The following is a 14,439-nucleotide window of genomic DNA, read 5'->3' on the forward strand; positions in this document are numbered from 1 at the left end:
ATTCTTTTGCTTGTGGCTGTGACTATGTTAAAAAGTAGGAGAGGAAGTATTTTAGTTAGCAATGTCTTACCTTTTGCCTATATAAATTTGAATTATGAACATGAACAAAGCATATGATTCAATGAATTTAGGATTTGAAATAGATCATATAAGTTGATGGTGTTTCCTTAGAAATTTTTGTGCTACTTTTGTACCTGAAGTTATATCCCATAGAGGAGATTAGTTCAGCTCCAATTATGCAGCAACAGGTTCAAACTCAGTTCTTTGTCATTCCTTGTTATTCTACTCTAGCTTGGTCTTTGAAATAAAGCAAACACTCTGATTGTCATAATTAACAGAACACTGCAATTAAATGTTAGCAACCCTTTTAAAATTTCTTAATTGTGACCAAGCTGCAAGGCTGAACATTTTGTGTTTTCTGAAAGCTTTTCAATTCACCAAATCAAGTGGTATTAAAACAGTAAATGAGAGAGAGGTTTTTTGGTAGCAAGGTCTGATTTCAATACTTTGAAATGATGTGTTAGATGTTATTTTCCAATTGTATTTCTAAGACACACATATTCTTCCTTTCTTTCATGATTCTTTGATCCGTTTATGAGTTACTGAATGGTCAAGTTTAAAAGAGTGACTTCTTGGAACAGAGTGTTAAGCAGGGAAGATGGACAAAATATTGATTCCTGTGGAACAGAAAGCTGTAGAAAAAGAGAACAAATTTGTCTTTTCTCTATTACAGCATCCACTGATTCATGCTCTGCTGTAGTCTCAGTTTTAGAAATGGAACTCTTTTTATCCGCACCACACTGCATCCAAACTTACTTTACAGCCCTGTGGCAACAAATCACTTAAAAGTACACAAAGAGTCTCTCAGGACTCAATTGAAAAAATTATTTAAAAAATTTTGTGTGTTTATATAAATTCATATATATTTGCAATGAATCCTTACAGACATTTTTAATTTTTGTCTAGGTTTAATTTTAAAATATCTTTACCTGGTATTATAGATATTATTTAGTAATTGAAATTATTTTTTTAAATCCCATCTAAAACCAAAATAAAACATATTTATAGGGGTTTTTTTAGGCAATGGAGTAAAACAAACATTCTGATTTCTAAAATGGATAGTTATATTTACTGCTTGACCATTTTAATTGTATAGTGATGAAAATGCAGATAAATTACAGATAAGCCTCATTACCTACTAGTTAGTACTTAAGTCTGTCCTTGACCTGAACCTTAAAACATAACATTGGATGTTCTTACTTAGATAAAAATCCTGTAGACTTTATTTCAAAGTATAAAATGTCAAAATACTCACATGTTGAAGATTTATCTGTAAATTAATTGTTATTGCACTTAGCCTGTTTCTGTCTTCTCCTTTACTTTTTCCCAAATACATATTCGTCCTGCTGTTCTCTCTGATCACAGGAAAGGGTAAATCCATTTGTCGAGACAATGCTCTCTACTCTGCAAATGAATTTCTGCCTGTCAAGTTATCTTCAGATTTGGTTTATCTCGAGAAATGGAAAATTAAGTATTAAGAGCAGCTTTAGATATTTTTTATGTCATTTTTACACTTAATGTCACACTTCACAAAACAATAATTTGAGGTATTGGTAATCATATTTTAAATAAGCAGACTTCAAATGCAATGATAGAGAAAAATGGAACAAAATTTAATACTACCTATTAGCAATCAAATCTTTTTCCCTGTAGCAATCTGTTTTTCCTTACAGTGTTCTTTTCTACATGCTGAAATGTAACTAATGGGCAATTTACACAGTAATTTACTGTTTTATAGGTTGGAACTTGGGATCCGTTGAGCGGCCTTAACATGACAGAGAATCAGAAAGGAAAACCAGCAAACATCACAGATTCCCTGTCCAATCGCTCTTTAATTGTTACTACCATCTTGGTAAGCAATTATATTTGCTTTTCCAGAAATACAGTTGTGCAGAAAAACTGATAGAATGTGACACACTAATTGCAATAGTAATGAACAATCTGCAGTGCATGTTACCATTACTTAGAATTTACCGTGTCATGAATGAGCTCCAGTTGCTAAGCTACTCAGGGATGTTTACTCTTACCTTAATTGTAAGCAAGCCATCCCAATTTTAGAGTTATGTTAATTGATTAGTAATTTAAATTTTCTTACTATTGAATAAAATGTCTTCTTTTTTACAAAGTTACTTACTGCAGCACCATATGAGAGGACAAAGGATAGTGGTTTAAAAAAGTGTTATGTCTGTTAGCCTGATGATTTTAGCCAGCAAAAAGTTATTGCTTCTTTTTGCTATTCCAACACCTCAAAGAAAAGTACAAAGTACTTAATATTCATTTAGCATTATTATTACCCAATTATGGAGATGAAATTTTTAGTTGTACAGATATTTAATTGATCTGTCCTTTGAACTAGACCAGAAGAAACAATTTGAGTAACTTCTTTTTTATTGTCATTTTTGGCAAATTTACAGCAGTGAATCAGGTATTTTTTACTTATAACTAAATACATTTATTTATGTAAAAATTAGTGTTCATTTATTTCCTCACGGTAATTTTGAAATAGTAATTTTAATTTCAATACAAATGAAAAAGTTTCTAGAAGCTTGTCTGCTGTGTTTGTCTGCTGCCACCATTATGATGAATTTGCAGATATCAAAAAAGAATCCACTCCCTGGCAGTTGTATACTTTATTAAGAAGCTTTTACCTACCGACACATATTTTGATGTTTCAAGCCAGAATGAATCTTTACAGGTGTATAGACACAAATGCCAGTGTGCTTTTAACCTTTCATGTAACATAAGTCATATAATTTCACCCAGTGGGTAGCTTTTCATTGCTGTTTACAAATGATAAAAGATCCTTTAAAATCCTTTGTTTCATTTATTCTACTAATTGAAAAATACATACCACATATACAAATTGGAACATGGATGACTCATTTTCAGATGTAAGTTCTTATGCCAAGACCAGCACAGTTTTGCCACAACTTTCTCTTGTACAATTAGTTATAGTAGTGGTACTCTATAGTTATAATTTAGTTTATAAATTTTTAATCCCTTGTTTCTTTTTTATTAATGAAATGTAAATGCATGTCTTATAGTCTCTTATAGTAAAAGCATATCTTCCAGAGTATTAATCTGTCAATTTTCTTCCCACCGACTTTCACAAGTTTCCTATACGTAAAAACTACTGCATCATAAGTAAATTTTCTTAGTAATTCCAGCTGACTTTCCATGCTCTCTACACTGTTGTTGCTTTCTACCCAAATATCCTACCTAGGATTTTTCTTGATGCTTTTCACTGATATATAACTTTTATTCACGTGACTATAATTGTTGCTAGAATCACTGCTTTACAGAATATAGTCCTGTCTCTGTGTGACCTGTTCTCTTCATTACTCAGTGATGAACCAGCCTTTGTATCTGTACTCCTCCATAGACATCACTGTATGCTTGATTCCAGATCAGTGATAACAATACTGGGACAAGGATCAATCCCTGCAAGATTACATAAGAAACACTCAATAACTTAGGATGTTTCAAGTCTGTTTGTGTTTTAACATCTGTTAGTTGATGAGATTTGAGTTAATATACTCAAAATATCATATTGCTTTTATATAGTGATATTAGTATAATTTTGGTTGAAATAATTAGCTCAAGAAATGGCAAATTGCACAACTGTAAATAGCACTGCTGCCAATGAACTCTGATTTTAATTTGGCAAAACTCACAAAAGAAGACTCCTGAGATTTAAGAGAAAAGCTGCTTTCTGTAATCAAGGATACCCTTTCTTTTAAGACTTAACTTCTTATAATTCTTTTATAAGTATTCATCCTCTTTGCAGGTATTTAAATAATGCAATAAATAAAATAAATATGAAGACTTTAAATTGGTGCTATAAGTTGCTCACTTGCTTTTTTTACTTCAGTTACTGTTTAGTAAAAGTTTTGGTAGTTGCAGTTATTCTTTTCAGCTCTGAAGAATGGTACTCAGAAGAAGTGGTACAAATTGTAAGAGCTCTACTCAGAATAATAAAAAGGACCCAAACCGTTTTTTGGTGCATAAGCACATATACTAGCTTAATTTGGTAGTTCTATCTTTTTTGTGCTTAAAAAATACATTTATGTTGGACAGAAAGCATATTATCGAATATTCATTTTGTGGCAATGCAAGGGAACAATACAAAATTCTAAAGCTCCTAGAAACATACCTTCTTCATCATCAGCTTCCTTTTCTCTGCTTTTTTGAGTCTATAAAATCTTGCTTGAAACAAAAAGAAAAGGCAATTTTATCATTTAAGCTGTTCATATGGTTTTTCTATTCTGGATTTTTCACTTTAAGAATTCCCTACAGTAGTCTATAGTATGCTGCCAGCTGCGGAGCCTTAATCATTTTTCTCTTGTAGTTTGCTTTAATGCTCACTTTTGATTTAAATATCCCAGTCTTTATTTTTAATTCTGTTTCTGAAATTCGGAACAATGCTTTTTCCTCCTATATTTTGCAGTCATTAAGATCTTTACAGCTGTGAGTAAGTATACCCTGCATTTTCAGTGGTGACTGAGTCTCAAAAAGAAGAAAATAGATTGATGGGAAAAATAATAAAAAATAAAGTGGGAATCATAAATTCTTCTACTGCAAGTAAGGACTGAGCTATGTGCTCCTTTTGGTCTTGAATTTTTCATAATGCATTTTACAGGTACCTAGGTGAAAGATTGTTCCTCGGTTTCTCAACATTTCAGTGCTCTATTCTGGAAAGGGGCAGGGGTTCTCAGGACTTTATCCTGTTTCAGAAATCTACATACATGTAGTTCTTGTGAAGAAACATGTCTGGTTTCCAAGTTCTGGTCCCTTAGCAACCCGAAACACCAGCTGAACATCTCCACTAGAGAGATAGTCAGGTTTTTTTAGGGGAGGGGGGAAATTTGAGAAATAATAATAAGTATGTTGTTTTTATCTTTTATAACCATAGCTTTGGGTATATCAATCTTTTTGATACTATTGCTTTATTTTATTTTAGAACCACCTTCACTGAAACTTCAGAATTTCTTTTTCATTTAAAAGTCTACTTTCTGAATAATCTACATTTAGAAAAACCAAACCAAACAAAAACCCTACAGAAAACAAATTTTCGACGTCAGTAATAAGGGTTTCTTATCATTTGATTCTCCTAAATTGACTCCTTCCAGAACTCTGATACATTTCTTTTCTTTAGACTTTAGATGTAGGTATCTAAATATTTTTTTTCTTGTATATATTCTACTTCAAATTTGAAAGATTTTTAACTTTGGAATTCAATTTCCATGTTTATAAAGGTATGTGCATGGTGCTTAGTTTTTTTATGCTGATTGCATACCAGCCTGTACATATTATCATACTGGCTCCTTTGCCCTGTTCTGCTGAAATAAATGCTTGTTTCCTTTCCTGTGTAGTTTTTATGTACTTTTCTGTATCTGCTTACATCAAAGCTCAGAAAAGCTCACAGTTTTCAAGTTTAATTTTTCCAAGAAATGTGTGAAAGTTATGAAAGGTGTGTGATGTTCTCAATTTAGTAGTTTTTTGTTACTTTGCTCTTGAAAAGAGAAATTACCTTTTTTATTGTCCTTCCCTGAAGAAAAAGTGCTTTGAAATAGGAATGAATTAGAAGGAATTAGAAGGAATAATTACAATGAATTTTAAAACAATTTTATTTAGTTCAAAGTATAGTATTTCCACAGTGTATTTTATTTATAAAGGCTGCTTTCTCAAATGGGTAGTGCATAATTTCTCTCCCTTTTCTTTTGGATACCTAAGCATGAGTTTTCAACGGTCAAATTTTAAATTAATGTATATTAAAAGAATATTAAAATTTAAAGAAAAAAATTATCTGTTGTCTTTATAAAGCTGGGTCAGCCATCAATTGCTTTGATTGATAGTAACTAGTAGATTGCTTCACCTCTCCCACTAGAATTTTGACTGCCTACTGTGGAAGCCTATTATGTATTACTTATATCTGATATAAATGTTAAGAAGATATGGCAGTCTTTTACCACGCCGGTATCCCACCTTCTAGTGAACAGAAGCAAATAGCTAAAAATCTCTGTCCTAGCAGTGGCAAATTTTCAAGATGGTTTTCCTCTTTTCATCATTAGGGCTTCCACTTTCTTTTTTTTGGCTTTTTTTTTTTTTTTTTTTTTTTTTTTTTTACTTTGTTTTGCTTTTTTCAATATTGGTAGTAATAAATTCTAGATTCTTTAAAAAATATGTTAGTCCATGTTGAAATTATCAAGGAAAAATCCATATGTTTGATTAATATTCGTAAAAAATAAAAGAAGTTGAAATTTAAAACTTGTGATTTCTAGTAATATCTTTATAGTTGAAATATAATATAACTCACAGGAATAATTCAAGTCAGTATGTATTGTCCAAATCTGAAAAGAAAAAGAGAAATTTTAGAATATTTTTTTTTAGAATAAGTGTGCTTTCATTCAAGCATTAGCTGTACATTTTTGAAATTAAAACCAGTCTGTAAAGATACAATATTAATTACTTTTCAAAGATTTATCTTCTATTTGCAGATATAGTTTTTAATCTCCCTGTGATTCCACTGTTCCTTGTGACCATATCTTTATTTGCAGTAGTTTTAGCTAAGTTTATTTTACAGTAAATTTTCTCAGAAAAACATTTTTTTTGCATTTACTATTTTATGTGCATTCTCACTTTTAGTGCTTATCTGGTGTGGGGTGGGGCTCTTCTGTATCCCTCTTCACTGAAGATATTTTAGTCCTATGAGATATTAAATGATGACTTTGATCTTAAAATTTTGTGAAAAGCTGACCTGTTTAAAAATTTAGAGTAGCAATGTTTTCTGGAAACGTTGTCTCTTCCCGAGGTTTCATTCAGGAGTCTGTAGTCAGTGTTTATTCAGTGACTTTTTGTTTCAAGCTACTTGTGTCATTTCAAGCAATAATAAAAGTGCTAATGGGAAGGTGTTTAGTTGTTTTCCTGGGGAGATGTGTCCAGTTGAAAGACTTAATTTCAACTGAAACTGTTTAGAATATTTCAAAGAATACTCGTTTTGTGATGTGGTCTAGTAATTTTTAAGGGTCATGCTCTCAGGAACTGAAGGAAAAAAATAAATTGTGAACAATACTAAAGTAGGTATAAACCAGCTGCCAATCTACAAATTACTTAGTTTAAAAACTCTGTCTACGTAATCAGTGAGAATTGTCCCAGTGAAAGATTTTGGTGGCAGTGATAATCCACCAAGAAGCAACGGTGATTGTACATTTAACGCATAGACACTTCCCTGAGAGTGTGTTTAGCAACCAGTTTTACATTAGCCCATTCTATAAATTTAGAGCTTGAGTAAATAAAGCACATAGCACCCTTTGCATGCACTTGTCCAGAGTACATTAATGCCATGTTCAGTATTTAGAATGGGTATTACTTGAGGAAGAAGCAAACTAGAGAAAACTTTGGGATTAATAAGAGCTATAACAGTTGAAGCTGCCAACACCAATTCTGCTCAAGTTAAGTAAAAAATTGCTTTACATTGCAAATAAAAGGTCTGAAGAGAAAAAACTAATGTTTTGTACAGTAGAAGATTATAAGGAAAAGCAACAAGTACCAGTAAGAAATTACTTAATGTAGGATTGGAAAGGCATTAAGAGAGTATTAATAACTTATTGATCAGTCTTCTCAGCAAAAGCTGAGAATCATTAAATAGTAGTACAGATACTATTGTAGCCCTTATCCAAGCTGGCCAGAGTAAAGAATATAAATGAGTATGGAGTTGGAGCTAAAAATCCCTGAAAGGATTGCAGGATTTAAAATTTTTTTTCTAACAAAATATAAAAAAGCATCAGCATCAGCAGAACAGATAAAATGTCTGAGTATTATTGTAAAGATCTGACAGAAAAAAAAGTAGGAAAGTAGGAATGTGTCAAGGAGCTGGATCGCTCAATGAAGAAAATCCTGCTGTGCTTATTAAGTAAGGGAGAATTAAAAGCATGAATTGACTATTACACTTCCTCCCTGTTATTGCACATATTTAAGTTCTGTCCCAGATAACTCAAGGTTGCTTGGAATGGAAGACAGAGACAAAAATGTTGTCAAGAATCTTGCCAAGATTCCAGAGATTGGGGGATGTGTAAGACTGTAAATATCTGAACAGTTCTGAGAGCAAATATCTAGGATCTGTGCACATGAGCATTCCAAGCTATACTGGAATTTCTTCATGCCTGCAGAACAGGCCTTGACACTGTGTAAGCACTGCTCAGCAGTAATGAAAATATTCCTGTGCTATAACACTGATTTGAGCACAAATCAAAACCATACTAGTCAATGTGAAGAAAATTGCTGCTACCCCAGACAAAACAAGCACAGTATGTTTTGTCTTAGCAGAGCTTCTGCTTGGCCAGTGGTGTGCTTTCTTTAAGGTATTCTCACTTCACTTGAAAAAACTGTTTTCCTTACAGTTGTTTTCTTTGAGATATTTCATACCCGTTTCCCAAGTTTATTAACAACTATTTTCACACATAGTTTTTGCTCTGATACCATCTCTGCTTCTCAAGAATTATTCAATGATCCTTGTCATTTAAATTGCTTTCAACTTTCATATTCTCTGCTAGGTCTTTGTTCTTGTCAGTACCTAGAAGAGCTCTTCTGGTGTCATTTGCTTACCTGTTTGAGAAATTTCTGTCAAAACATCCTAGTAGTTTGGCTGGACAATTTACTTCCTGTTCATTCCTTGTTAACTGTATGAAGATCAGTGATGTACTTTTTTAAGATGTGGCTGTAATCTTACATATTTTAATTGAAGTATATAACAGTTCTTTTAAGAGCAAGATTTTTCCCTGCATTCTCCTTTTTGCTTCTTTGGGTAAAATCTTATGTACTAAAGTTCCAGTTTTATGTGGATATAACGTTCAAATCATGGGAAACCTCAAGGCAGAAGATTACATCAGGAGTGTTGACTTATTAAAGCTGTCAGATGCCTGTGGAATGAAATGCCTTTAACCCCACTGAGTGCTGATGTGGACATTTAGGACTGTAAGAATTTTCTTAAGTTGCCCTGGAGAGTTTATCTAATTATTCACTGAGTCTTGTATTTGGTGCAGTGATTTGATCTACTACAATTTGTCTTACCTTACTTGTTTGTTTTTTTTTTTTAATTGTTAAAAATGAAAAAAGTCTCTCCCAAAGGTGAGCAAAGACTGAGTTGCATATGTAACTTTAAAAACACAGCTTGAATACTGGTTTCATATTATTGTGGAAAAACTACCATTTGCTTTTAGTATTTTTCCCTTTAGCTTTCTATTTGCTAAAGGCTATCCTATATTGAGAAACAGATGTAAAAATACTATGTTTTGCTAAATGTTAATTTTCTTCCTATAATAATGATCATTCAGCCAATCATTTTAATTTGTTTGCTGTCTGTTTGCACACCACTTAATGCAAAAAAAAAGTTACATTGTAATTTGATTTAAACATAAAAAGATATATGCTTAAAGAAATTTAATTCAGTTTTCATGGGATGTCTATCATAGAATTTACTTTTTGTGTAAAGTTTTTTCAGGCTTTCCTGCAGTCTCGTAAACGGCAGCCTGTAACTTGAGGCAATAGAGAAGTGGGTACTTTCACTGACTTTTTCCTCCCTTTGTGGGTTTCTTACACTTTAACAAAGCATTGAGTAAACTGTTTAAATACTTGTATAAATAAAAGTGTAAAATCTAATACTTAAAATATTTGATTGATGTTTGGGGTTTTAATTAAGTTTTTTTCAGTTGCCAAAGCACATTGTTTCTGCATTTTAAAAGGCTTTCTTTGTCCAAACAAAATGTATTGTATCCAAACAATACATTTGATGTCACTGTATAATGCAATTAGTTAAGGAGCACATTTAAATTTAGTGTCTATATGCATTCCTTGAAGATTTCTACAGTGCTTAGAGTGTAATTTTTTCCAAAAAAATGAAGAAGAGAATCTTTGAAAATATATGAAGACTTAGACTCACATAACCAAAGCTAAAAGGATTCTGCTTTTCATATTATTTCTTTGTATGGGGAGTGGTGTCATGACTGTATGAATATGTATGCACGACTGTATGCATATGTATGCACATGGCTGTCTGCTACTTAGGGCTAAAACGAGAAGAAAGGTATGGGGACACTCATTATCCTTTCTGTCTTTATAATTCTTACAGGAAGAGCCATATGTCATGTTCAAGAAGTCTGACAAACCATTGTACGGAAATGATCGTTTTGAAGGTTATTGCATTGACCTCCTCAGGGAGCTGTCTACTATCCTTGGATTTTCCTATGAGATTAGGCTGGTGGAAGATGGAAAATATGGAGCCCAAGAAGATGCCAGTGGACAGTGGAATGGGATGGTTCGTGAGCTAATTGATCACGTAAGTTAACTTTTACAAGCTTTTAACTATGCATTTAGATTTCAAAACTTTCTATATAAATTGTAAAACTTTTATGATAATACCATTTGAATACTACTGTTTTCAAAATGCAGATGTTTTAAGAATTAATGCAAGTAGATTTATACCCATTATTTCTTTAGTGGAGAATTTGTAAAAAAATGCATCTCTGTTTTGCCCGTAGGCAGTGTTTGTTTTGGTTCAGCTCTTCTGTAGCATGTGTCTAAGTCAAAAATATGAAATAAGTAGTACTCAGAATTTATTTCTGAGAACAAATATATGGGGTTTTATAACAAAACATATATCTTTGCTACAGCAATACAAGTCAGGTCTCCTCTTCTGATGGTGGATGTGAGATGTTGTCTTAGAGAAATTTCTGTGTGTGAAGTGTAAATACACACATTATTTGATATTCATCCTTCTTGAAATTTTAGCAATAAAGTGAAAGAAATAAGACAAAAAATGTCAACGTATACTGATGGAACAAATTAAGGTCACACCAGATGCCATTACAATTGACAGCAAGTGATTAAGGGAGGCATTACTTCAGGTTCTGCAAAATGTGTTTCCTCAATTGGTCATGCCAGTTGAATTCAGTCTCTTAGAAACATTTTCATAAATTTAAAAATTATGGCATTGTTCCTTTCTTCATTTATTTGAGTGAAATGCTTCATAGCATTTTCTCATGTGGTCAAAGATTGAAAGGAAACACATTCTGCACATCACAGTAATTTAAAATAGAAGATTATAGTTACTTCAAGTGGAACCTCTTAATGATGGCAAAAACTGCATGAATAGCTTGAAAAAACATTTACTTATTTTGTTTCAATTTGCTTTAAGATTTCAGCAGATGGGCAGAACATGAGCTAATCAAAATATTCATATTTACTAGGAGAGATGATCTTCATGCTTTTCTAGTAAGATAATCTGGTATTGGCGTTGCAACAGATGTTGATTATGCCTGGCTTCACACTTCCAAGAAGAATGCATGGGAGTATTATATTATCTTTAAATGTGTGTATGCATTATACCTAGTACACACACATAGATAGCAAACATATTTAGTTACTCTCTGTCCATCTCTATAAATGTGCATTTTTACATTTGAAAAGGTGCATAGGCCTGTTCAACTATTAGATTTGATGCTTGTTAGGTAGTGCCATCATCTGGAACTAATTTTCCATGATTGATGTAGATATTGTGGAAGTATTTATTCAGAAGCAAAAATTAATCACATTTTTATATGTCTTTTATTATTCAGCCTTAAAGCATTCTTAAGAAAACACTAGTATGGCCTCCTAAACTTTACACTAAGATAATCTTAAAATAAAATGCATTTGAAAAAGTTATGGCAGTAAAGTGTGTGGAACAGTAGCTTTCCCCATCCTTTCTTTTTAATAACACAGAATTCTTTTTATATTCTTATATATTTTTTATATTCTTATTATGTTATTCTTAATAACATGTATTCTTTTTCCCCATAAAAAATATACAACTAAACATAGATTAAAATTTATTTTGCCTATTGAAATGATTTTTACTTAGGAGTCAAAAAAGTTTAGAGACCGTATTAGTACGTATGGAAGATGTAGTCCAACTTCCTAATATGGACCATAACTTTCACTAGTCTCTCTCAATTTCTCACTTATTAAATTTTTTTCTTAAATTTTTCTCTGGTTTTATCTATTCTTACTTTGTAATCTATTTGAATACATGCAATTTATTTATACACCTGTGCCCTTTATTTACATGCATATTATTGGTGCATTTTACTAGCAAGCAACACTTCAGACCTCAAAACTGAGGCACAAGAGTTTAGTGAAGAGCTCCAGATAGTTACCACCTTGGGTGTTTCCATATGGTTAGTACTTCATGTGCTCCATTAGCTTTCCAGTCTTTCTTTTCCCTTGGAGAATATTTTTAAATTGTCATAAAGGTTTTCTTTTCTATAAAGTAATGTCATAAAATCAATTAGTTAATTTTTTGAAAGGTGAAATGATTCTATATTTTTCAGCTAGATTTTCTAATTGAAGCAGATAGACTACAGAATAAAGACAGTTCTTGAAGTTGCCATATTAGTTACATCTGTTTTTAGATGAAGAATGATTTTAGGAATTATTTTCATCTGTTTGTTACGTTTTGTCTGTCACTTAAGTTTAGAAAGAAAGGTTACTATGCTGTAGTATGTATATTTGCAAGGGTAATGTGTAACATGCATAACCCAAGAATAAATAAAGTGAATAATTTTGGTGTATTATATGTATAGAAAGGAAAATGCACAATTTGGATAAAGATTAAAAGTACCAAACAAAATCTAAGATTTAAATGAACTGTTTAAATCAATACTTAGTCACTTTGCATAATTGCTGGAACTCAAAAGTGTAAGTGAAATAAAGATAATGCTACCTGAGTTGAGCTCAGCATATCATGTCAGTTTCAGGATTTAAATTTAATAACATGAAGAGAGACTGAATTGTTGACATCAGGCTCTGTTTGTTTTCCATCTCCTTTCCCATAGTTTGGTCATGTTTCTTCTTTCTTTGACTGTTTTACTCAGAGTTCACCGTCTGCATTCTGATATTTGTCTCCAAGCAATAAGTAGCTTCTTTTTGAATTTGTGGTAAATACTGACAGTGAAAATTAGTGCAGTGATCCCTTTGACAACTGACAATGAATTCTTGTTGAGAAAAAGACACTGCTCTCTAGAGTTGCAAATGTAAGACAAATATTAACTAGGATAGCAAATATAGATGAAATTTCTCTATGACTAAATTTTAAATTTCTCCAGTTAATCTTTCTGATTTCTTTGCCACAATTTTTCATTCAGTATTTTACCCTCTTCTCATGTAAGTTCAAGATATGAGTGTTATACATTTGAGGGAGGAGGAGCTAAGTTCCAGGTATCTCCATTCTTTATGGATGAATTCTTCATAAAAAAGTATTCTTGATACTGACTTGCTGCCTTTGGTTCAAGAACTTTATGAAAGGATGGATGTATTGAATAGGTTTTGAACTGAATCATAAATTCTGGAGAATTTCAGGTTGTTCTTTAGCACTAAAAGTTGTCATGTCACTGTATTATATTGCATGAGATGTATCGTTTGAGCATGTAAATTATGTTCCAATATAGCTAGCACAGACAGATAGAAAGAAAATATATAATTTTATTTTTAGAAAATTAGACATCCTACTTTACAGGCCCAAAATTACTTAAAAAAATTCTTATAGTTGGGTTCCAAAACAGGAAAAAATTACTGTTTTATACTTTGACAGAGCTATAAATGAAATACCCACGGGGAAATAATTTGTTATTATATATACGTGATTAAAAATAACTTTTTGAGGGGGGCTCTTTGAATGATACTTCTACAGCACAAAGCATGTGCATTACAAATAGACTTCAAGGCTTGCAGATCTTTTATGATTCATAAATAATTACAGAAAAGGTCCAATTTTTAGGTGATGATTGCTCTTTTATTATATGTGAGGATTAAATCAGAACTTTTCTTTGTCTCTCAGAAGAATAGGATTTTCAGCTTCGAGGAATTTTACACAGTTGAAAAATTGGCAATAACTACTTAATTTAACTTTAGACATAAAATTGTTTTTTACTTCAATATATTTTGAATTTCTCAAAATCAGTATCAATTTTTCAAAATAAATACTTACATATCAAATACCTACATTTGTAAAAATAATAGTAGTAGCTTTTTATTCTTTTTTAATAACAGAATAGATGTTTATATAATCAGTTTAAATATTTTTAGTGATTTTCCCTCCAATAACCTGTTGGTTTTTTTCTTTTATTTTAGATTAAGTTCTTTATGATCTTGAATACCTATAGCCAATTCCTTTATACTATTGTGTAGAAGTGAAAAAACCCCTTCTAATAACTGACTATGTAGATATTTGGTTGCTTCTTTTTTGGGCCAGCGAAGGAATTTTATTTTCTCCTACCTTTTTATTTTCTCTTCCTTCCATTTCGAATGTCATTTCATCACATTGTTTGCACTCTACCTCTTTCCTTC

At 31.8% G+C, this 14,439-nt stretch overlaps 1 protein-coding gene across 6 annotated transcripts in view; it reads left to right on the forward strand.

Annotated features, from left to right (window-relative positions):
• The window catches only part of GRIK2 (glutamate ionotropic receptor kainate type subunit 2), a 360,593-nt gene that overhangs the window by 193,811 nt on the left and 152,343 nt on the right, over nucleotides 1-14,439 (forward strand). For all 6 annotated transcript variants that reach the window (XR_001863755.1, XM_017739572.1, XM_017739571.1 and 3 more), the window contains 2 exons: nucleotides 1,799-1,912; nucleotides 10,187-10,393. Coding sequence is in view for 5 of the 6 variants with exons in the window: in XM_017739572.1 (XP_017595061.1) it covers nucleotides 1,799-1,912; nucleotides 10,187-10,393 (321 nt within the window). In the remaining variant the exon portion in view is untranslated. The remainder of the gene's footprint in view (nucleotides 1-1,798; nucleotides 1,913-10,186; nucleotides 10,394-14,439) is intronic.

Source organism: Corvus brachyrhynchos, unplaced genomic scaffold (assembly GCF_000691975.1).
Source record: "Corvus brachyrhynchos isolate BGI_N302 unplaced genomic scaffold, ASM69197v1 scaffold14, whole genome shotgun sequence".
Classification (NCBI taxonomy): Eukaryota; Metazoa; Chordata; class Aves; order Passeriformes; family Corvidae; genus Corvus; species Corvus brachyrhynchos.